The sequence below is a fragment of the Drosophila miranda genome (genome assembly GCF_003369915.1).
Source record: "Drosophila miranda strain MSH22 chromosome Y unlocalized genomic scaffold, D.miranda_PacBio2.1 Contig_Y1_pilon, whole genome shotgun sequence".
In the NCBI taxonomy this organism is placed as follows: Eukaryota; Metazoa; Arthropoda; class Insecta; order Diptera; family Drosophilidae; genus Drosophila; species Drosophila miranda.
The window spans coordinates 37,082,680-37,106,183 of record NW_022881603.1 but is presented as its reverse complement, the minus strand read 5'-3'; the positions used below and the strand labels follow the sequence as shown (position 1 = coordinate 37,106,183).

The 23,504-nt window shown below is 43.6% G+C and overlaps 2 protein-coding genes and 2 long non-coding RNA genes across 5 annotated transcripts; 1 reads left to right on the top strand and 3 right to left on the bottom strand.

Annotated features, from left to right (window-relative positions):
- Positions 1–833: 833 nt before the first annotated feature.
- On the bottom strand, positions 834–3,561 carry LOC117191117 (guanylate kinase-associated protein mars-like). The gene is made up of 2 exons (XM_033396077.1): positions 2,208–3,561; positions 834–2,155 (listed from the first exon to the last, which is right to left on the bottom strand). The coding sequence occupies exons 1-2, from the start codon at positions 3,547–3,549 to the stop codon at positions 942–944; spliced, it is 2,556 nt and encodes an 851-aa protein (XP_033251968.1). The 5' UTR covers positions 3,550–3,561; the 3' UTR covers positions 834–941.
- A 10-nt stretch (positions 3,562–3,571) lies between these two features.
- Positions 3,572–10,314, bottom strand: LOC117191169. Its single transcript, XR_004473950.1, has 3 exons — positions 10,181–10,314; positions 3,737–4,659; positions 3,572–3,679 (listed from the first exon to the last, which is right to left on the bottom strand). It is a non-coding gene; the product is annotated as an uncharacterized LOC117191169 (long non-coding RNA).
- Positions 10,315–18,068: 7,754 nt separating this feature from the next.
- Positions 18,069–20,554, top strand: LOC117191171. 2 transcript variants are annotated; one of them, XR_004473953.1, is made up of 2 exons: positions 18,069–18,307; positions 20,449–20,554. It is a non-coding gene; the product is annotated as an uncharacterized LOC117191171 (long non-coding RNA). The 2 variants fall into 2 exon arrangements; XR_004473952.1 differs by having other exon boundaries at positions 18,070–18,213.
- Positions 20,555–20,584: 30 nt separating this feature from the next.
- Positions 20,585–22,568, bottom strand: LOC117191650 (guanylate kinase-associated protein mars-like). Its single transcript, XM_033396456.1, has 3 exons — positions 22,432–22,568; positions 20,684–22,374; positions 20,585–20,628 (listed from the first exon to the last, which is right to left on the bottom strand). Exons 2-3 carry the CDS (start codon positions 22,182–22,184, stop codon positions 20,585–20,587), a joined length of 1,545 nt encoding a protein of 514 aa, XP_033252347.1. The 5' UTR covers positions 22,185–22,374; positions 22,432–22,568.
- Between the last annotated feature and the right edge of the window lie 936 nt (positions 22,569–23,504).

Below are 23,504 nucleotides of genomic sequence, written 5' to 3'. Positions count from 1 at the left end.
AATTTTAAAGATATGAGAAAACCAAAAACGTAGAATTGTAGAGAATGACCATATCTTTAAGACTGCGGAATCTGAATTGGATCGTATTATTATTATAGCCAGCATCAAGAAAACAATTTCATTTTTTTCTCTTCCTGTCTCTCTCTAACACACACGTAGCATAGGCGGCTTTGCTTAGAGTAAAACATTAGCGCCTAGATCTCAGAGACTACAAAAGCTAGAGCAACCAAATTTGGTATCCACACTCCTAATATATCGGACCGAGACGAGTTTGTTTCAAAATTTCGCCACACCCCCTTCCGCCCCCGCAAAAGACGAAAATCTGGGGATATTCAAAAATCTCAGAGACTATTAAGGCTAGAGTAACCAAATTTGGTATCCGCACTCCTGTTAGATCTTACTATAAAACGTGTATCTCAAAATTTCGCCCCACCCCCTTCCGCCCACACAAAGGACGAAAATCTGTTGCATCCACAATATTGCACATTCGAGAAAACTAAAAACGCAGAATCATAGATAATGACCATATCTATCAGATTGCTGAATCTGGATCAGATCAGATCATTTTTATAGCCAATAGGAACAAATCAATTTGCAGTGGCTACGCAGCGCCCGACGTCACGCTCAGACTGATTTTCTGTCTCTCTCGCACGCACTCTTTGTCGTGTCGTTTAATATTAGCGGCGTCTGCCGGAGGAGAGCCATACTGACTTAGTATCGGGTATAACTGTAGAGTTGCGGTGTCCGCAGCAACTCACAACGTTCCCCCTCGTTTTTTTTCTTTATTTGATTGATTGATGTACTTAATTAAAAAAAAAAATATAAAACAAGGCTTTGAAATTGAAACATAATTTTCAGAATTAAATAATACTATACATATAAACAAAAACGTAACTTTAAATAATAAATGATAGATAAACTACATAAACTCGGTGGATGGCCTAAGACGCGGATTGCGGCTCATTTTCTGCTGGGCCCTGGTCTACGGAACGTGTTTCCCCTGAAGCTTCGATCGACATGTCCTCCTCGCAATCCTCTAGCTTATCGCCGCCAAAGGGCTCATCATCGCTAATAGTGCCTTCTTCGTAGGTGAATTTGAAGTGCCGTACATTTTTCTTTGTACTGAAAATAACTCCCCGACTTTCACGCTTGCTGGTCCCTGGTTTTTTCAGAATCGACTGGCGTCCCTTATTGGGAGGGGGGGTATGATTAAGAGCGTTTTGTTCGGCTGCGGCCAATATAGCAGACTTGAGCAGAGTGTTGCCACCATTGGAAGAACGGCTCTCGCCTACAGACATGCGCAGGACGGTGCGAGCAGGAGAGAAGGACCGACGGTCGCGTACTACGATCACACGCTGAGTGCTGCTGCGAGATGGAGTTTGCGGGGCATCGTCCGCTGATACCACATCCGCCTTAGCCTTTTTCATTTCAGCATGGGCCTTGCGGAGTAATTGCATCAAGTTACTGCTGGCCTTGACCTTGGGCTTAGCGTTTAAATTGTTGCCCAGCTTAGAGTTTGGTTTGGCCACGGGCTTGGCTGGTATTTTCGATTCCTCAACTGCATCGGGGTCCTGCCAATTGTTCTGTTTCCATCGCTTCAAGTTATCAAAGCGCTTGTCAACATTCTCACTCTGGAGTCGCAGCATGTCCCACCACCCTTCCAGATCCTCTGCCTGGACGGGTTTCGTCTCCTCGCTGCCATCGTAGGGTCGATGGTTCTTGCCCGTAGCTCCCGCCTCGCAACGGTCAATCAGACCGCTGAACTGCATCAATTTCTTGGTAGAGAGCAAATTTGTCTGTCCAATGGCGACATTGATCATATCTATGCCGCCCGTCTCAACCAGATGCGCCTCATTCTCCTTGCTATAGGCTTCCCACTCGCTGCAGATATCTCGCAGTCGTCGAATCTCATTCTCCAGCTGTATGCGAAAGTAGAGCACCGACTCGAGGGCCCGCCGATTGGCAACAGGATACTCCTCACCGGGCAAATACATGCTGTTTCGCTTCTCACGCTCACAGCGAGAGTTGACTTTACCGCGCGAGACGCTTACATATGGACTTAAGTAGTTGGGCTTCTCATCGGAAATCCTGCGAGGAGGGGTTTGCTCCGTAGCTGCCTTCAGAGTAGAATTTTCTTGTTCTTTATCATCTGGATCTGGAAACCAATAATATTACATTTTACTCCATTTTATTCCTGTTTTACTTACCCTTAGCCAGATATGGATCCAAGATCAAACTCTCTTCAGCTGCCGTTTTTATCAAAGAGTACCTAGAAAAGTCAAATTTCCGCTTCGCTTTCGAATCTCGGTAGCTGCTCATTGGACCCACTGGACTCAGATTTGAAATCTCACCCAAGGCTTCTATCATTTCTTGACTGCAATTGTTCGTCTTGCACTGCGTGAATGTGACCAGAGCAGGGAAACTTATCTTCTCTTCCAGCGGCGTATTGGGAGGCAGTGGGAGTTCAGTGGTCCCAGCCTCAACCAACTCTCTCATCAGCTCCGGCCGATTTCGAACATTCTTTTGAAGACCTACGTACTTGCTGACGTTGCTCTTGGCCTTCATTCTGGTCGACAATTGTCTGGCAAGCTTGTTTTTTATTGCCGGCCCTTTTGCTACTGAGGTCGACTTAAATTTTCCCGCAGCTCCCCCTCCGCCGCCTCGTTGAATGGGCTTTGGTTTCACTGCTGGTATTTTTAAGGTGGGCTTACTCACGGCCGGCTTTTCGAATGGTTGCGTCCTCACATTTGGCAAATGAACAACCCCATTTGCAGAAGGTCCAACGACCAAATCTGCTGCCTTGGGCTTTGGGCCTGCTGTAGGCTTCAAGGGCAATGCACGTGAAGGTGCAGGCTTCACTGTGGCTGGCTGGACATTCCTTGCTGATGTTTGATGTTTCATGTTTGATGTTTGGGTCTTCACAGTGACCGGTTGAGGACGCGACGTTGCATGTTGCAGCTTTGCCATGGTTGCCGCAGGCTGAGCGCGCAATCTGGATGGATGACCCTGGGTACGCAATTGGGTTGCCAAAGGCTGTTTCCTCTCCGCTGCCGTCTGCGTACACTGAGTTTTTTTTGCCAAAACATATAAGGAGTGCCTTTTTGGCGGCACAAATGCCGGAGCGTTCTCCTGCTCTTTCTGGGGGTTTGTCGCAGGTTTAAGTGTTTCGGTTTTATATGTGAACATCTTTTGACCACGACGAGCAATTTGCTCGTTCTTTGTTTGTTCCTTCCTGGCAGCCTTCCAATCCACGAAGCGCTTTATGTAAAGGTCCCGGGTGGGGTTCCTCTGCTGCTGAGGCAGCTCTGGTTTTCGATTCTCCTTAGGAGGAGCGACATAGGTAAGGCGTGGCTGCGCCTCCTCTGAGGGCGGTATAGGTGCCGCACGCTTGACGGGAGTTGGACTAACACTAATAATGCGGTTGCTTTGAAAACGATCCTCGCGCTGTTTTGCACGCGCCGCATTCTGGAGTTCCCGGTTCTGCTCATTGAAATTGCGTGGGCTAAAAGCAAGTGATTGCTGTTTATATAATTCCCTGTGGCGCTGCATTATGACGTCGAGCAGTAATTTTTTTATTAGTTTAAAAAAAATGGAGGGACGCTTCTTAAGAATGGCGCCTTTTCAGCGTGCCATACCGATGAAAAAACGAACTTAGCCCACTTAAGCCCCTTTATTTAAACTGCATAACAACTCTAGTTAGACCGCGGAAAATAATACTAATAATAATAATATTTACCTCTTTTTTACCTGGCAAGGAAACTTTTTTTGATAGATTGGGGACTTGGAATTTGTTTAACAATTTAATCTGGTATTTTGTATGCAGTTTTTTTTAAAGGTAGTGCTTTTTTTACACAATAATTTTTAGCGGTATATTTTTCAAAATTTTCACTTTGAAAACTCGTGAAAATTCTAAACAAATCCAATAAGAATGACTAGCAAAAGTTGGCTACTATTTTATAAAAATAATCTATCAATCGGATAAACTTCATGTTCAGCTATAAAGTCCTAGCAAGCTAATAATATCAAATCACAGAACGATTAGCCTATTGTATGCCAAAGGGGTATTTTAATATTGCACCGAAAATAGTGAAAATCGTGGATATAGTGGGTTTTTTTTTGTGAGTAAAAGAAGGGATAGGAGGTATCTACAATGACTGTTTAAATAGAGGGGTCTTAAGTGGGTATATGTGGCATATTTCAGACCGTATATTTGATCGCCAAGTCACTTAGTACACTAATTTTCTTGCCACAATGTCTGGTTCACACACCTTGCAAAATATAAAAATACTTTCCATAGTATTTTCCAGTATATTAAGGTTATGCACTCACCCTCTTAGCCAATGCCCCAATGTAGAAGTCGTGTAAAAATGCAATTTAGAGCCACATCGATTATTAATGCGGGAAATCATCGAAATCTTGATCACTTGCCATCAAAATCTCAATGTTTTCAAAAATATAAAAAAAAGGAATGTAAAAATATGCATAACGGGGGTTTTTCACACTGGCGCTTCCATGGGGCTTATATGGAAAAGAACGGGCCAACAATTTTGAAAAGTACACATATACCCCTTTATAAAAATGTTTTAATATGTAGCAAATGGGTAGTTACCATGTAAAGAAATAAACTTAGTGGAAATTGTTGACATTTTTTATTGAAACCTTTCTGGTCTGATGAGCTCGTGAGGTGGCTCAAAGGGGGCCTAGCTGAGGCCACCGGACTGGTCGCAGGTTGCGGATAGCGAACGACCTACCTATATACAGGTCATATAGGTAGGTCAGCTGCGAATAATCGGACATCCCTAGGGAGAGTACCGAAAATAAGCAGCCCCGGACAGCCAGCGGGTGTTCGCGAAGTAGCAACACTGACGATGCGCTTGTGGTGCCGCCTCGTATAAGTAGCTCACACACTCCCCTATCCCTACCCACTACCTACCCACATCCCAACCCCCCACATTCAGCTCACACCGGGCCGGACTAAGAGTGTTATTCGACCCGTGCCGAGAGTCAGCCTGGCTGGGGGCCCGGTATATAAAACTAGCCCAGTCGTTAACGGAGAGCTCAGGGACTTGGCAGCCCCCTGTTCTAAGTATGCCTTATCCGGGCAACGTGGATCTCTGCCCGGACGGACCGTACCCCTTCTCTGCAGCTCGTGGGAAAAGAATGGAAGAATTTAAAAACAAAAAAAATGAGTCTGGCACTCCCCAAATGCCAACAGGGAGCAATCCCAAACAGGGGAAGGCAGCGGCCCAAAGGCCTGGCCCGACCCGCAAATCAGCAGGGAAAACCGGCGCGGCGGAAGAGGCTAGGGAGAGCCCAAAGGGGTCCCATCCCGGTGTCGGGGTGGGTGGTGAATTGGCTCCCAAAATCGATACCTTGGCAGAGTGGCTATGCAATCCTGCGGCTGCTCTGCCTGCTGGTAAAGTGGCGGGTGATGAGTCACCATCTACTAGTGTCCAAGCCAAATCTTTTACATATGCCGATAGAAGGAGTGCTGGCAATATACTCCGTCGGCAGAACGCAAGCCAGATGTCCAGCCCGACGGACAAATGGATAAAGAAGGTTGAGTGGGCCTCGAAGGTGCTGCCGAACTTTGGCAAGGAAGCACCGAAGAAGGAAGCCCCTCAGCCAAAAAGGCAGCGCTCACAAGAGACTCCGGGGCCGACACCGAAGCGCTCCAGAGTGCTGCCTAACACATCATTCGCGCAGATTGCCAGAGAAAGGACGCTGATTGGCGTCCTGGACAAAGGCAGCGCGGACTCCCGGATACCTAGAAACCAGTGGAAGTGGGTGGAAGCGGCACTGGCCGACCGCTGCTTCGAGCTGCTGGAAAAGCAGCCTGGACCCCCCCCGTCTGCAAAGACATGGGCTGGTACCAGGGCTGCATAAAAATCGTAGCCTGTGAAGACGAGCGCTCCGTACAGCTGTACAAAGCAGCGGTAGCGCAAGTCGGGGAAGTCTACCCAGGGGTGAAGCTCGTCGCTGTAGACTGGAGCGAAGTGCCCAGTAGACCAAGGGCGAGAGTCTGGGTGCCCGCCTCCATGAAGGAGCCGGAGCGCATCCTAAAAATGTTGCAAAGATGCAACCCACACCTCCCAACAGCAGATTGGAAGGTGGTCAAAGTTGAGACGACACAGGGCCCCACAAACCAGGCGGTGGTCGTCCTCAACAAAGAGTCGCTGGCCCCGATTGAGGCTGCCAAAGGCGAGCTCAATTTTGGGTTCAGCTCTGTGACCGTAAAGGTCTACAAGTCCGATGCGGCGGCCGAGGCGCGTCCTGTCGACAAGCCAGTTGAGCAGGACGCTGCCTCGGAGATCGAAGCACCCGACGATCACACGGAGATAGACCCAGAGGGCTACTCCACCGATGGCACGCTGAGATGCGACTTCGAGGCGATGTGTTGCCACGAGGAAGTCGAGGACGATCCGGATGCCGACATTACAGTGGTGGAGAACACTAAGGATGTCCTTGAGGCTCCTTCAGATCAATCTCCACCACTGTAAGGCAGCATCCGCTGCTCTTATACTCCGCCTCGAAGAGAGCGGAGCAGACGTAGCCCTGATCCAGGAACCTTGGATAGTGGGAGACAAGGTTTGTGGACTAGGGTTTAAGGAGTACAAGATAATTGTAGCTCAACATGAAGGTAAAACCCGCATCTGCATTCTCGCCAGAAAGCACCTTAATATCTTTCTGCTCCATAACTATAGCGATAGCGACAACACGGCGGCAAGCCTAGAGCTGAAAGGGACACATCTAAGGCTGATGTCGTCCTACATGGCCCATGAGGGAAACGATCCTCCCAACGACCTGGTTCGCAAACTAGCCAGCGACAGCGAGAGGTCGGACATAGACCTATTAATAGGTTGCGATGCCAACGCTCACCACACTCAATGGGGGAGCTCGAACACAAATGTAAGGGGTGAGTCACTTTTCAGCTTCATCCTCAACTCAAATCTACTTATTTGTAATCGGGGCAACGACCCCACTTTTATAATTAAAAATCGACAGGAGGTTATTGACATCACCCTAGTGTCTTCCAACCTGTTAGACATAGTCAAGAGTTGGCAAGTCCTTGATGACCACTCTTTCTCTGACCACAGATACATCGAGACCACACTATCCCTCGAGTGTCCGAAACCTAAGGACTATATTAATCCCAGGAAAGCCAACTGGGAAAAATATAGCTCAGCCCTGGAGGACTTACTCCCCTCCAAAGCACCATCATGCCCTGACACAAAAGACGACCTAGATCGCCTAGTGAACAGGTTCACAGAGGCATGCAACAAAGCCTTCGCGGCAGCGTGCCCCTCTAGCACACCTAGGGGGAAAAAGAAACCCCCTGGTGGTCAAAACAAATAGACATCCTACGTAAAAGCTGCAGGACCCTCTTCAATAGGGCCAAAAGCGCGAACGAGGAGAGCCACTGGGCAGACTACAAAATCAGTCTGTCACTATATAAAAAGGAAACAAGGAAAGCAAAAAGGGCCTCTTGGCAAAAATTTTGCTCGGAAATTGAGGAAACGTCAGAGGCCGCAAGGCTTCGCAAGATTCTCTCAAAAACTAACCCCTCGGTAGGGTATCTTAAAAGGAATGACGGCACGTGGACTAACTCCAGTGAGGAGTCCCTGCAGATTCTACTAGACACACATTTTCCAGGGTGCACAACCATCGAGACGGCACATCTTCCAGGAGAGGGACCGGTAACCTCGATGGATCACATCCTCACAAAAGGTAACATAAGCTGGGCAATAAACAGCTTCAACCCGTTCAAATCGCCAGGCCCAGACCAGGTAATCCCGGCCCAACTTCAGAAGGCCGGGGATACGGCCATCAACTGGCTACAAGGTATCTTCAGGAAGATACTGGCTGTGGGTACAATCCCGCGAACGCCATGTTCGCAAAGATAGTCTTCATTCCCAAAGCTGGGAAAGCCTCGCACTCAGCTGCAAAAGACTTTAGACCAATCAGCCTATCGTCCTTCCTTCTCAAAACCTTTGAGAGACTCGTCGGGCTGCAACTGAGGACAACTATACACCCTCAGTTGCTGTCAGGCGCACAGCATGCCTACCGGAAAGGAAAATCCACGGAAACGGCTCTTCATGAAGTGATCTCAGCGGTAGAGAAATCTCTGCATCACAAAGAGTACTCACTCATAGCCTTTCTCGATATTGAGGGAGCTTTCAACAACGTTGTACCGGGCGCCATTACAGAAGCCCTGACTGACCTGGGGGTGGACCGTCACTTGGTGATGCTCATTGATCAATTGCTCACATGCAGGACGGTGACATCATCGATGGGATCGTCCGCCCAGTCAAGGTGTGTCAACAGAGGCACCCCGCAAGGTGGTGTCCTGTCTCCTCTTCTGTGGAACATAGCAGTCAACAAGATTCTATGTGACCTAGAAGGGGGGGCTGCAATGTCGTGGCCTATGCGGACGACGTTGCGATTATCTTCTCGGGGAAATACCCCCAAACACTGTGCGACTTAATGTCCACAAAGCTAGCGCAACTGTCGGATTGGACAGAATCGCGCGGTCTGGGAGTAAATCCCTCAAAAACGGAACTCGTACTATTCACAAATAAATACAAGGTCCCGCCCCTCAACCCTCCAATACTACAAGGATGCAGGCTCTCCTTTAGCGACAGTGCCAGTTACTTAGGGTTGGTAATTGACAAGAAGCTTAGCTGGAACCTGAATGTCAAAGACAGAGTGAAGAAGGCAATGACTGCACTCTACACATGCAAAAAAGCTATTGGGCTAAGATGGGGTATGATCCCAAGCATAGTCCAATGGATATATCAAGCTATAGTTAGACCAATACTACTCTACGGAGTTACGGTGTGGTGGCCGGCCCTATCAAAAAGGGTGATCACCAAGCAACTGGGCAAAGTCCAGCGGACTGCCGCCCTATGCATCAGCGGAGCTCTTCGCACCACCCCAAATGATGCGCTAAATGCCATCCTATGCCTACAGAGCCTTGACCTCGCAGGAAAGGAACGGGCAGAAGCAGCAGCAATACGTCTAAGAGACTCAGATCAATGGGTGACACAGTGCATAGGTCACTCAGCCATATTAAATAATAGCAGTACCGTCCCCTCAAAAACAGACTACCAAGTTCCAAGAGAGTACACAGACACTCCCTTCGACACAATCATCCCTCACAGAGACGAATGGCTCGAGGGACTCCCAGGCCCAGATGGGGCCATAAACATCTTCACAGATGGATCAAAGCTGGACTACAGAGTCGGAGGGGGAATCTACTCTGAACAGCTAAGCATAAGGCATTCCTTCAGACTCCCAGATCATTGCAGTGTCTTTCAAGCGGAAGTCATAGCAATCAGGGAGGCTCTGGACTGCCTACAAGCGGCTGCCGTCACGGCAACCAAGCTAAACATTTATAGCGACAGCCAGGCTGCGATCAAATCGCTGAGCGCGATTTCCTCGAACTCGGCCACCGTGGCAGACTGCCGCAAATCTCTGCACGAGATGGCTCAGCAATTTGCTATTAGCCTGATTTGGGTCCCGGGCCACCGGGACATCGAGGGCAACTGTATAGCGGACGAGCTGGCCAGATCTGGCACTACAATCCCCCTTCTCCAAGACAAGGAGGATATCTGTATGCCAATGGCCACCTGTAAGCTCATTATAAGGGAGCAATACAAGCGACTAAACAACGATATGTGGCAAACAGTGCCACGATGTCGCACAACTCGGCAAACATGGCCGACCATGGACATGAAGCGCACCTCCGAGCTCCTCAAGTTAAGCAGGAAAAGGTGCAGCGTGGTCACACGTTCCCTCACGGGACACTGGCTAATAGGCACCCACGCTAACAGGCTGGGGGCCCCACATAACGATTTTTGTCGCAGCTGTAGAGACGAGGAAGAGGAGGAGACAGTGGAACATCTGTTCTGCTCCTGCCCAGCTCTCAGCAGAAGAAGGCTACAGCACCTGGGCTCAGCCTTTCTACACGACATCTCAGAGATGTCCAAACTATGTCCCAGGAGGATAGCGAACTTTGTGAGAGCATCTGGCTGGGATAATTGCTGACAGGAAGTCTCACAACGCAGGAAGGAAATGATCCTATGCGGTATCACAACGGGCCGAAACCGGCCTAAGTGTGACGGGTTCCGAGCGAGCCCGGCAGCCGCCTCAACCTAACCTAACCTAACCTTATTGAAACCTTATTTTATAAACAATGCCAATAAAGATGGTACTTAAAATTAGCCACTTTTATATAAAATTGATTAGATTATCGGTTAAAAATATGTGTTCAGTGCTGATAGTCGTTGCTAGCTAGTATTCAACCGAAAGCAATTTTTTTTTTTTTTTTTTGTACCCGATACTCAAATTGAGTATTGGGGTATATTAGATTTGTGGTAAAAGTGGATGTGTGTAACGTCCAGAAGGAATCGTTTCCGACCCCATAAAGTATATATATTCTTGATTAGCATCAATAGCCGAGTCGATTGAGCCATGTCTGTCTGTCCGTCTGTCCGTCCGTCCGTCTGTCCGTCTGTCCGTCCCTATTAGCGCCTAGTGCTCAAAGACTATAAGAGCTAGAGCAACGATGTTTTGGATCCAGACTTCTGTGATATGTCACTGCTACAAAAATATTTCAAAACTTCGCCCCGCCCACTTCCGCTCCCACAAAGGACGAAAATCTGTGGCATCGACAATTTTAAAGATACGAGAAAACCAAAAAACGCAGAATCGTAGAGAATGACCATATCTTTTCTACTGCAGAATTTGAATAAGATCGTATTATTATTATAGCCAGCATCAAGAAAACAATTTCATTTTTTCTCGCCCTGTCTCTCTCTAACACACACGTAGCATAGCCGGCTTTGCTTAGAGTAAAACATTAGCGCCTAGATCTCAGAGACTATAAAAGCTAGAGCAACCAAATTTCGTATCCACACTCCTTATATATCGGACCGAGACGAGTTTGTTTCAAAATTTCGCCACACCCACTTCCGCCCCCGCAAAGGATGAAAATCTGGGGATATTCACAAATCTCAGAGACTATTAAGGCTAGAGTAACCAAACTTGGTATCCGCACTCCTGTTAGATCTCACTTTAAAACGTATATCTCAAAATTTCGCCCCACCCCCTTCCGCCCCCACAAAGGACGAAAATCTGTTGCATTCACAATATTGAGGATACGAGAAAACTAAAAACGTAGAATCAAAGATAATGATCATATCTATCAGATTGCTGAATCTGGACCAGATCAGATCATTTTTATAGCCAAAAGGAACAAATCAATTTGCCCTGGCTACGCAGCGCCCGACGTCACGCTCAGACTGATTTTCTGTCTCTCTCGCACGCACTCTTTGTCGTGTCGTTCAATATTAGCGGCGTCTGCCGGAGGAGAGCCATACTGACTTAGTATCGGGTATAACTGTAGAGTTGCGGTGTCCGCTGCAACTCACAACGTTCCCCTCGTTTTTTTTTTTATTTGGTTTTAAATCATCTTAAGGATGATCGGAATTTTGATCGTAGCACTGTAGCCACATTGATCAGATACTGGTGATGTAGTTTGGCGAGTTTGACAGGTCGGTATATAAAAAAGAGGAAAATTACTTAACTGTTTTAGAAAATAAACTGAAATTACTTTATAACATGATGAAGAAAAAAGGGGTCAAAAGTTTAAGTCAGCAGTTTTGATGAAGATTGCCAGCTCTCTGAGATGTAGCGGCTCTTTTTTTTATTAATAATTGATGTAAATTAATATTTAAAGATTTTGAATTTCCTTCTGAGCCCGGCAAATCTTTGGCAATCGAAGATCAGGTGTTCGGCATATTCAGTTACATTGCACGTTTCGCAGATATTTGAGTCACTTGCTTTGATTCTGTGTAGGAAGACTTTGTCGTATGTGTGTCCCGTCATAAGTCTGTTAATGGTCTTGATGCTTTTAGCATTCCATTTAAGAGAAAAATGCCAGGGTTTACTGGGTATGTCTGGAAATATGTCTATGAGGCTGGATCCCTTCGTCCTACACTTCGTCCTGTAGTCCTCATTCCATTTGTAAACTAAAAAGTTCCTAATTTCTCTTTGAGCCTCCTTGTAGCTGTATTTTATATTTATTGTAAACCCCTCACTTGTAGCAGCCTTTGCTGCTATGTCAGTCTTTTCGTTGATGGCCACACCCTTGTGACCAGGGACCCATAGAATGTCAAGTTTCTGAATGTCTGATTGGTTAATTATGTTGTGAATATCATTCACTAGGTACGAGTCTGTATTCTTATTTTTAATTAAATTAATAGCTCCTAATCCATCACTTAAAATCAAAGCCTTTTTGTAATTATATTTAAGACATAGTTCGCAGGCCTTTTTAAGTCCTACGAGTTCGACACCAACTGAGGATAATCTGTTTTCTATTTTGTACTTGTGGATATTTCCACCAGGACATTCTACTATTCCTATGCCACATGTACTTTCTGTAACTGAGGCATCTGTTGATAGAATGTTCCAGTCGTCCTTTCTGTACTTGTTCAGAATCTCATTAAATATAGTTTTTATTTCTTCATTCGAGTATTCTTCTTTACCCTTAGTTAAAAATTTATCTAATACATGGATTTTGTTACATGTGTTAACACTATCACATTCTTGAGTGTTTACAAAGATGGAATTAAATTCTCTTAAAGTACGTGTGTAACTCGTATCCGCTTTTGAGCGTATTAGCTCGTCAAACATTGTTGGATTGAACCTTTTAATTTTAAGCAGTTCTTTGGCTGTAAGCCATTTCGCCCTGAAAACAGGTGGCATTACACCAGCGAGGACAAAAATTTCGTGTTTGCTTGTGTCAGGTGGCACCCCAACACACCTTCTGAGTGATTTAGCTTGCGCTATTTCTATATCTTTACTTGCTCCAGATCCCATGTCTGAAAAACTTGTGATAGCATATTCTTGTTTTGTTCTAATAAAAGCTTTGAAGATGTTGGTACTTGTTTTAGGTTTTAGACCTGATTTGATAGTAGTCGCAAGCTGGAGGAGTCTGTTGCATTTTTATACCCGATACTCAAAATGAGTATTGGGGTATATTAGATTTGTGGTAAAAGTGGATGTGTGTAACGTCCAGAAGGAATCGTTTCCGACCCCATAAAGTATATATATTCTTGATCAGCATCAATAGCCGAGTCGATTGAGCCCTGTCCGTCTGTCCGTCCGTCCGTCTGTCCGTCCCCTTCAGCGCCTAGTGCTCAAAGACTATAAGAGCTAGAGCAACGATGTTTTGGATCCAGACTTCTGTGATATGTCACTGCTACAAAAATATTTCAAAACTTCGCCCCGCCCACTTCCGCCCCCACAAAGGACGAAAGTCTGTGGCATCCACAATTTTAAAGATATGAGAAAACCAAAAACGTAGAGTTGTAGAGAATGACCATATCTTTAAGACTGCGGAATCTGAATTGGATCGTATTATTATTATAGCCAGCATCAAGAAAACAATTTCATTTTTTCTCGCCCTGTCTCTCTCTAACACACACGTAGCTTAGGCGGCTTTGCTTAGAGTAAAACATTAGCGCCTAGATCTCAGAGACTATAAAAGCTAGAGCAACCAAATTTGGTATTCACACTCCTAATATATCGGACCGAGACGAGTTTGTTTCAAAATTTCGCCACACCCCCTTCCGCCCCCGCAAAGGACGAAAATCTGGGGATATTCAAAAATCTCAGAGACTATTAAGGCTAGAGTAACCAAATTTGGTATCCGCACTCCTGTTAGATTTTACTATAAAACGTAAATCTCAAAATTTCGCCCCACCCCCTTCCGCCCACACAAAGGACGAAAATCTGTTGCATCCACAATATTGCACATTCGAGAAAACTAAAAACGCAGAATCATAGATAATGACCATATCTATCAGATTGCTGAATCTGGATCAGATCAGATCATTTTTATAGCCAATAGGAACAAATCAATTTGCAGTGGCCCGACGTCACGCTCAGACTGATTTTCTGTCTCTCTCGCACGCACTCTTTGTCGTGTCGTTTAATATTAGCGGCGTCTGCCGGAGGAGAGCCATACTGACTTAGTATCGGGTATAACCGTAGAGTTGCGGTGTCCGCAGCAACTCACAACGTTCCCCCTCGTTTTGTTTGTTCTTTAACCATTTTTACATGACTGACATTTGACATGTTTGCGCTAATCATTCTGCCTAAGAAACGGATATCTTTTCGATTTGGTATAGGCACATTTCTAACAGAAATATTTACCGCTCTGACCTGTCTTTTTCCTACATTCATTGCTGCAGATTTGCTTGGATTGAAGCTAAAACCGAGATCACCACATAGAAGGTTAAAGTCATTTAGTTTTTTTATTAAGGTTTTCAACCGCTACAGTAAACTCTCTGTTGTGAGAGATTATAACGAAGTCATCTGCAAATTGCATCATATAAGTATTTCTATCACAGATCTGATGTAGTCTTTTTGTGCATACATTAAAAAGGAGGGGCGACAGACAAGAGCCCTGTGGGATTCCTCCCTGAACTACCTGAACAGCTTCCCCTATTTTTAGTAGTCTCATAGACATAAAACTGATGATCCAGTCAATGTATGTTTTAGGAAAACACTCATTTTCCATTAGTCTTTTTAAGAATTTCAGGTTGACACAATTGTAGGCATTGTTGAGGTCAACAACCACAAGAGTAACGTGTTCCTTGTTCTTTTTCTTTGCCGCTACCACATTGATGACATCATTTATGCACATCGCTGCAGACTTGTTTTTTTGGTATGCATAAGATCTGTAGGGTATAATCTTGTTTTCTTGTATATGCTTTTCCAGCCTGGCTTTCACCATGCCATTTACTGTCTTGGCTAGAACCGAAATGAGGGATATGGGTCGAAAATGTTTTAAGTCAGTCAGATCCATGTTTTTTTTCGGTATTGGTACAATTCTGATAGATCTCCATTCGACTGGGAAATCGCACATAGCCACTCGACGGTTGTAAAAATGTACAAGTTCTGTCTTTATACTAGTGTTAAGACCACTCAGCATCTCGTATGTGATGTGATCTATTCCTCCTGCCGTTTTTCTGTTTCTGACTAACACAGCCTCTAACTCTTCCAAGGAAAAGAAAGGATTTTCATTGTTCTTGGTTGAGTACATTTCTTCGTCTACATCCTTTGCTTCTGAGGTTATTTGTTCGTTAAGGAATTCCAGGTATGGCCCAGCTTTGTCAGGGTTGAAAATTTCTGGGGTGTCCTCTTGACAGTTTTTTAGATTTCTGAGGAATCTCCAGACTTCTCTTGAGTTCGATTTTACATTTAACTCTGTTAACTTCCTGGCATAGCTAGTTCTTTTGGCAATTTTAACAGATTTTTTCCATTTAACCTTGAGGTTAACAACAGAACAATAATTTTGAAAGGAGGGTTCTGAAGCTGCCTTCTTCTGCGACTCTGCAAACTCCCTGAATAATTTGGCTAAATTCTCGTCCCACCATAATTTTGGACATTTGTTTTTGATTTCATAAGTAGCTGCTTTTATTTCCTGTTGGATGTTCTTCGCTAAATTATCCATATCTTTGTCGGCCTCAAACTGGCTTAGCTTTTTCAGTAGCCTGTTTTTGGCAAGGAAAGTTTTGAGTTTGTGTTGATATCCTGCTGTTTCAAAGGTTATTGGGTGATGGTGGCTGCCTCCTAGGTAAAACTTTTCGCATTTCCAATTCTCTATATGAATACCCTTTGTGAAAGTTAAATCGAGTACAGACCCTGATGTTGAGTCGATGTGTCTTCTGAATGTGAGACTGTGGTCATTTGCTAGACTGTAGCCAGCATTTGACATAGCTTGCATGAGAAAAGTTCCCTTTCCACTGTTGGTTCTGTCTCCAGAAAAGGTATGTCTTGCGTTAAAATCTCCTGCAATTATGACTTTTCCGAATGCATCTAAATATTCAAGGAGATTGTTAATCGCTTGCTTGAAGGATGCAAGAGACAACAAAGGTTCAAAATATACTGAGGTGATAAGAAATTTATCTTTGTTGTTGATGGTTCTTGCTATAATTAAATCTTGCTCTGTCTCATATATCAGTCTTTTAACTCTTAATTCTTTTTTGTAGGCAATCGCCACTCCTCCATAACCGTCCTCTCTATGTTTTTCTAACATATTGAAGTTAGCTAGTTTCCTAAAACGGAGATCGTGAGAGAAAACTTCAGCCAGAATGGCAAAGTCGAAGTTTTCATTGTTTAAGTAGAATACTAGGTCGTTTTTATTGGCTTTAATAGATTGAATGTTATGTTGTAAAAATTTCATATTTATTTAGATGTTTTAAAAAGGTTCGTTTCTCTCTGTTTGTTCATTTTTCTGTCTGCATTATGTTCCATATTGTAATCATTTGTACTGGTCACTTTTTTTGATGGATGTGACACATCATTTGAGTCGACTAAACAAGACAACATGTCAACCATCTGTTGAATGGTAAATTTGTTTTCTTTTAGTTCTTTGTTTTCAAAAAATGGTACGTGATTATTAGAATCGCTGGTATATGATTCTAAGTGATAGTGGGGTTTTTGTGCAGGAACCAAAGGTCTCTGCACTAACCTGCTCGCATAACTGTATTTTTTTAAAACTTCATTTGCTTTAACGTTTTTGGTTTGAACATTTTCCTCATTTATGTCTAGTTTTGGATAGTTTTTTTCATAATTATCTAACAGCGAAAAATTTTGATGGATTGAGTAAGTGCTAAGCACTTCCTTACGCGCGATTTTTTTGATTGTCATTATTTTGTTAATGTCCATCTCCTTTTCCCATACTGGGCACATCAGTCTGTCCCTAGCTGAGTGATTTTTCCCATTGCAAAGGATACACTTGAGACCAGTGCACGACCCATTGCACTCCTCGACTCCGCATTTATAGCACCTCCTAGCTGATTTGCATCTGGTCGAAGTGTGACCAAGTCTGCCACAATTATAACATTGCCTTACTCTGGGAACATATATGCTTACTTTCATCCCACATATCCCAAAAAGAGATACCTTTTCTGGGATGTCTGAACCCTCAAAACCAATTTTTACTGTTTCTAATGGTATGAGCTTGAATGTTTCGTTGTTGTCATCGGTTGTTATTTTCTGCCTTCTTGCTAATCTTTCAATTGACTTAATTTTTATGTTAGAAGTAATATTATCCATAATTTCATTCTCAGAAAAACCGAGGGGCACCCCTTTAATTACTCCATAGGATTCCACATAGTCTTTTGGTATAAATACCACTAAATTCATTTTTGTTAACTCCTCATTTAAAACTAAATCATTTGCTTCGCTGAAAACCTTAAAATAAATCTTGTATAGAGTGGCGCAAGATCTACGATTTCTTAAATTCCTTTGATTTTAAGGTGTCTTATTTTTTCAAAAAAGAATAAGCCATTTTTGGTGTTTTTGTTTTCGAAGATGGTACTGCTCTTAGTCGATACTAGTACAGCCGCATCACCGATGTGGCACTCACTATACAACACTGTTTCTCTTTCGATACCTACATTTGATGGGTTTATAATCGGATTAGTATTTTTATTCAGTGTTTTTTAGTCATTTCAGTATTTCCAGTAAAACCATTTATGGCATTTGTGTGAGAATTGTGAACGGTCACACCGTCAGAAGCCTCCACCATTTTGTTACTGTCATCGTCTATCAGCATTTTGTTATTTATGACTGTATTGGTGTTGTCGCTTTTTTGTTCCTTGCGCATCTTTTTTGCTGGGTACTTTTCGTTAGTCAAGCTGTCGAATATGTCCTCTTTCACACCTGAACACAAAGCACTGAAGTTTTTTGCTATTGTTTTTTGGGTTTGAATTTTGCCGCTTTTTGCCACCTGATCAGGGGGTTTCAATTTGGCAGACACCGAGTGACCGGCGTCCGCCATACTTGCTGGTTTAACTAGATTGCCAAAGACTTACCTCTCCTTTGGGAAATGAAAAGAGGAATAATTTATATATTGATGAAGATTTGTATGAAATAAACAATGATCCAATTTGTACAATCACTTTTAATTAAGCCTTTGTTGCTTGGAAAAAGTCACTTTTCAGACTGTTAAGAAAAAACACGACCGGTCTCGCTCGCTGATGAAACGGAAGTGACCGAAAGCAATTTGATTCAGCTTGAATACAAATAATACGTCAGTATATTTTCGGCATATTTTGAAATTTGTGACGTAGTTTCGGTATATTTCTGAGTGTCTGTTTACCATTGCACGTATGAAAATAAAAGTGAATAATAAAAGTAAGCAAAAATAAGCATTCAACTTTATCAAGTGTGTGTCAAGTGTCGAGAAAGAGAATACGTTTTTAGACAGCTGCGACAGAGCCTGGAATATGTATTAATATATGCAGTAGACACCCCACGAAATTCGCCGAATAAATACAAGTGTGTGCGTGTGTTTATTGGGGTTAAAAAAACTAAAACAAACAACGTCACGGCAAGAGCATTGCCAGCAGCAAGAACACACGCCCTACTTTGTAAAATTAAATTCCTGTTAAAACCACATACATTCAATCGGTTTGAAACGCCAAGGTTTACCCCGATTCTGCCCCATGGAAGGCCAATGCTTAATTGCTTTTGTCCTACCTGCTTTTCCGTGAATTTACGATGTCATCGGTTAAGTTACGCACGCACACACTCCCCTCTCTGTCGGTGTCGGTTCGCCGCTGCCGCCGCCGCCTGTCAATTCTCGCTCTGCCTGCCTTGTCGGTTGTCGGTGTATTTTTAATCGCTTTTCTCGCCCAAGAATATTAAAGAAAGGAGAGGAGAGGAGAACTACACACAACGCGCAATCAAATATATGAGTTATTGTTTATACAGTCAAGGAAAAAGTCAACATACAGCACCGATTTTTCAATATTTCGGGTTTTCGCAATGAAAATTAAAAAAGTTGGTATGCCATTATTTAGGACACTTAAAGTTATTATTATTTCAGAAAAAAAACTTAAACAAAAATTATGTATACTAAAGTTACAACGAAAAAACATAAAATGTTCACGGAAAAAAGTGTACATACAGCCTCTATGCTTTTGTATTATAGTCTCAAAGTCATCTTAATATTAATACTTTTTATACTTTTAATATTTGGTTGGTCCACCATTGGCATCTTTTACAGCCTGTAGTCGTCGGGGCATCGATGCCACCAAATTTTCGGTTGTTGTGGGCGGAACTTCGGCCCAAGCTCGAATGAGGGCGGTTTTGAGGCTTTCCCGACTGCTGATGTTATACTTCCGTACCAATCTTTCTAAAATGTCCCAAAGATGTTCGATTGGGTTAAGGTCTGGGCATAATACAGCAACCAATCACGCACAACATGTGCGGTGTGCTTTGGATCGTTGTCCTGTTGGAAGATCCAACTGCTTCCCAGGCTCAATGTATCCACCGATGTGCTCCAAAATTGGCGGAACACATCGAAAAGTGTTCAGGAGTCATTGTGCACCCAAAAACAATTGCCAATTTTTTGCACAGGATGGTTTCAAGAGCCGAGTTCCACGAAAGAAACCATTGATTTCAGAAAAGAATCGGATTTTGCGCCTGGAATTCGCCAAAGCGCACTTAAATAAGGATCCAAACTTTTGGAAAAGCGTTTTATTTACAGATGAAAATAAATACAACATTTTCGGAAGTGATGGCCGTTCCAGAGTTTGGAGAAAGGCAAACACCGCTCTTGACCCTATAAACATAATACCCACCGTCAAACATGGAGGTGGTACTGTAATGGCTTGGGGCGCTATGGCGTCGCCTGGAGTAGGTAATTTGGTGTTTGTGGAAGGGAATATGGATCGCTTCCAGTATAAGAAGATATTGGAAGAAAATTTGGAAACATCGGTGGATACATTGAGCCTGGGAAGCAGTTGGATCTTCCAACAGGACAACGATCCAAAGCACACCGCACATGTTGTGCGTGATTGGTTGCTGTATTATGCCCCAAGACAGCTTCGTTCACCACCCCAATCTCCAGACCTTAACCCAATCGAACATCTTTGGGACATTTTAGAAAGATTGGTACGGAAGTATAACATCAGTAGTCGGGAAAGCCTCAAAACCGCCCTCATTCGAGCTTGGGCCAAAGTTCCGCCCACAACAACCGAAAATTTGGTGGCATCGATGCCCCGACGACTACAGGCTGTAATAGATGCCAAAGGTGGACCAACCAAATATTAAAAGTATAAAAAGTATTAATATTAAGATGACTTTGAGACTATAATACAAAAGCATAGAGGCTGTATGTACACATTTTTCCGTGAACATTTTATGTTTTTTCGTTGTAACTTTAGTATACATAATTTTTGTTTAAGTTTTTTTTCTGAAATAATAATAACTTTAAGTGTCCTAAATAATGGCATACCAACTTTTTTAATTTTCATTGCGAAAACCCGAAATATTGAAAAATCGGTGCTGTATGTTGACTTTTTTCCTTGACTGTATAATAAAATGGAAATCAAAGTAATAAGAGCACTATTTTAATCTCAACAGAGCTGGAAAATACGAAAGAAACCCTCATACATATGTATGTATGCTGTGCGCGTGTGTGAGTGTGGTGCATTCAAGGCTGATAAAACAACACAAAAAAACAGAGCAAGTGACTAACTAAAAGGCGACAAACACAAAACTACGCGTTATTCATTACGCACGGAGCAACAACAATACCCGATACTCAAAATGAGTATTGGGGTATATTAGATTTGTGGTAAAAGTGGATGTGTGTAACGTCCAGAAGGAATCGTTTCCAAAGGCTTGGCTGGTATTTTCGATTCCTCAACTGCATCGGGGTCCTGCCAATTGTTCTGTTTCCATCGCTTCAAGTTATCAAAGCGCTTGTCAACATTCTCACTCTGGAGTCGCAGCATGTCCCACCACCCTTCCAGATCCTCTGCCTGGACGGGTTTCGTCTCCTCGCTGCCATCGTAGGGTCGATGGTTCTTGCCCGTAGCTCCCGCCTCGCAACGGTCAATCAGACCGCTGAACTGCATCAATTTCTTGGTAGAGAGCAAATTTGTCTGTCCAATTGCCACATTGATCATATCTATGCCGCCCGTCTCAACCAGATGCGCCTCATTCTCCTTGCTATAGGCTTCCCACTCGCTGCAGATATCTCGCAGTCGTCGAATCTCATTCTCCAGCTGTAGGCGAAAGTAGAGCACCGACTCGAGGGCCCGCCGATTGGCAACAGGATACTCCTCACCGGGCAAATACATGCTGTTTGTGGCCAGAGCAGGGAAACTTATCTTCTCTTCCAGCGGCGTATTGGGAGGCAGTGGGAGTTCAGTGGTCCCAGCCTCAACCAACTCTCTCATCAGCTCCGGCCGATTTCGAACATTCTTTTGAAGACCTACGTACTTGCTGACGTTGCTCTTGGCCTTCATTCTGGTCGACAATTGGCTGGCAAGCTTGTTTTTTATTGCCGGCCCTTTTGCTACTGCGGTCGACTTAAATTTTCCCGCAGCTCCCCCTCCGCCGCCTCCTTGAATGGGCGTTGGTTTCACTGCTGGTATTTTTAAGGTGGGCTTACTCACGGCCGGCTTTTCGAATGGTTGCGTCCTCACATTTGGCAAATGAACAACGCCATTTGCAGAAGGTCCAACGACCAAATCTGCTGCCTTGGGCTTTGGGCCTGCTGTAGGCTTCAAGGGCAATGCACGTGAAGGTGCAGGCTTCACTGTGGCTGGCTGGACATTCCTTGCTGATGTTTGATGTTTCATGTTTGATGTTTGGGTCTTCACAGTGACCGGTTGAGGACGCGATGGATGACCCTGGGTACGCAATTGGGTTGCCAAAGGCTGTTTCCTCTCCGCTGCCGTCTGCGTACACTGAGATTTTTTTGCCAAAACATATAAGGAGTGCCTTTTTGGCGGCACAAATGCCGGAGCGTTCTCCTGCTCTTTCTGGGGGTTTGTCGCAGGTTTAAGTGTTTCGGTTTTATATGTGAACATCTTTTGACCACGACGAGCAATTTGCTCGTTCTTTGTTTGTTCCTTCCTGGCAGCCTTCCAATCCACGAAGCGCTTTATGTAAAGGTCCCGGGTGGGGTTCCTCTGCTGCTGAGGCAGCTCTGGTTTTCGATTCTCCTTAGGAGGAGCGACATAGGTAAGGCGTGGCTGCGCCTCCTCTGCGGGCGGTATAGGTGCCGCACGCTTGACGGGAGTTGGACTAACACTAATAATGCGGTTGCTTTGAAAGCGCCGCATTCTGGAGTTCCCGGTTCTGCTCATTGAAATTGCGTGGGCTGAAAGCAAGTGATTGCTGTTTATATAATTCCCTGTGGCGCTGCATTATGCCGTCGAGCAGTAATTATTTAGGAGTTTAAAAAAAATGGAGGGACGCTTCTTAAGAATGGCGCCTTTTCAGCGTGCCATACCGATGAAAAAACGAACTTAGCCCACTTAAGCCCCTTTATTTAAACTGGATAACAACTCGAGTTAGACCGCGGAAAATAATACTAATAATAATAATATTTACCTCTTTTTTACCTGGCAAGGAAACTTTTTTTGATAGATTGGGGACTTGGAATTTGTTTAACAATTTAATCTGGTATTTTGTATGCAGTTTTTTTAAAGGTAGTGCTTTTTTTACACAATAATTTTTAGCGGTATATTTTTCAAAATTTTCACTTTGAAAACTCGCGAAAATTCTAAACAAATCCAATAAGAATGACTAGCAAAAGTTGGAAACTATTTTAGAAAAATAATCCATCAATCGGATAAACTTCATGTTCAGCTATAAAGTCCTAGCAAGCTAATAATATCAAATCACAGAACGATTAGCCCATTGTATGCCAAAGGGGTATTTTAATATTGCACCGAAAATAGTGAATATCGTGGATATAGTGTGTTTTTTTTTGTGAGTAAAAGAAGGGATAGGAGGTATCTACAATGACTGTTTAAATAGAGGGGTCTTAAGTGGGTATATGTGGCATATTTCAGACCGTATTCTTTATCGCCAAGTCACTTAGTACACTTATTTTCTTTCCACAATGTCTGGTTCACACACCTTGCAAACTATAAAAATTCTTTCCATAGTATTTTCCAGTATATTAAGGTTATGCACTCACATTGGCCAATGCCCCAATGTAGAAGTCGTGTAAAAATGCAATTTAGAGCCACATCGATTATTAATGCGGGAAATCATCGAAATCTTGATCACTTGCCATCAAAATCTCAATGTTTTCAAAAATATAAAAAAAGGAATGTAAAAATATGCATAACGGGGGTTTTTCACACTGGCGCTTCCATGGGGCTTATATGGAAAAGAACTATGGGCCAACAATTTTGAAAAGTACACATATTCCCCTTTATATAAATGATTTTAATATGTAGCAAATGGGTAGTTACCATGTAAAGAAATTAACTTAGTGGAAATTGTTGACATTTTTTATTGAAACCTTATTTTATAAACAATGCCAATAAAGATGGTACTTAAAATTAGCCACTTTTATATAAAATTGATTAGATTATCGGTTAAAAATATGTGTTCAGTGCTGATAGTTGTTGCTAGCTAGTATTCAACCGAAAGCAATTTTTTTTTTTTTTTTT

What these genes read in the sequence shown, in the direction of transcription:
- LOC117191117 (XM_033396077.1), bottom strand. Translation starts at nt 3,549, where the DNA reads ATGCAGCGCCACAGGGAATTATATAAACAGCAATCACTTGCTTTTAGC. An exon ending in GGATCCATATCTGGCTAAGG is followed by an intron (nt 2,156 to 2,207) that starts GTAAGTAAAACA and finishes ATTGGTTTCCAG; the next exon opens with ATCCAGATGATAAAGAACAA.
- LOC117191650 (XM_033396456.1), bottom strand. Translation starts at nt 22,184, where the DNA reads ATGAGCAGAACCGGGAACTCCAGAATGCGGCGCTTTCAAAGCAACCGC. An exon ending in GGAAACGATTCCTTCTGGAC is followed by an intron (nt 20,629 to 20,683) that starts GTTACACACATC and finishes ACTCATTTTGAG; the next exon opens with TATCGGGTATTGTTGTTGCT.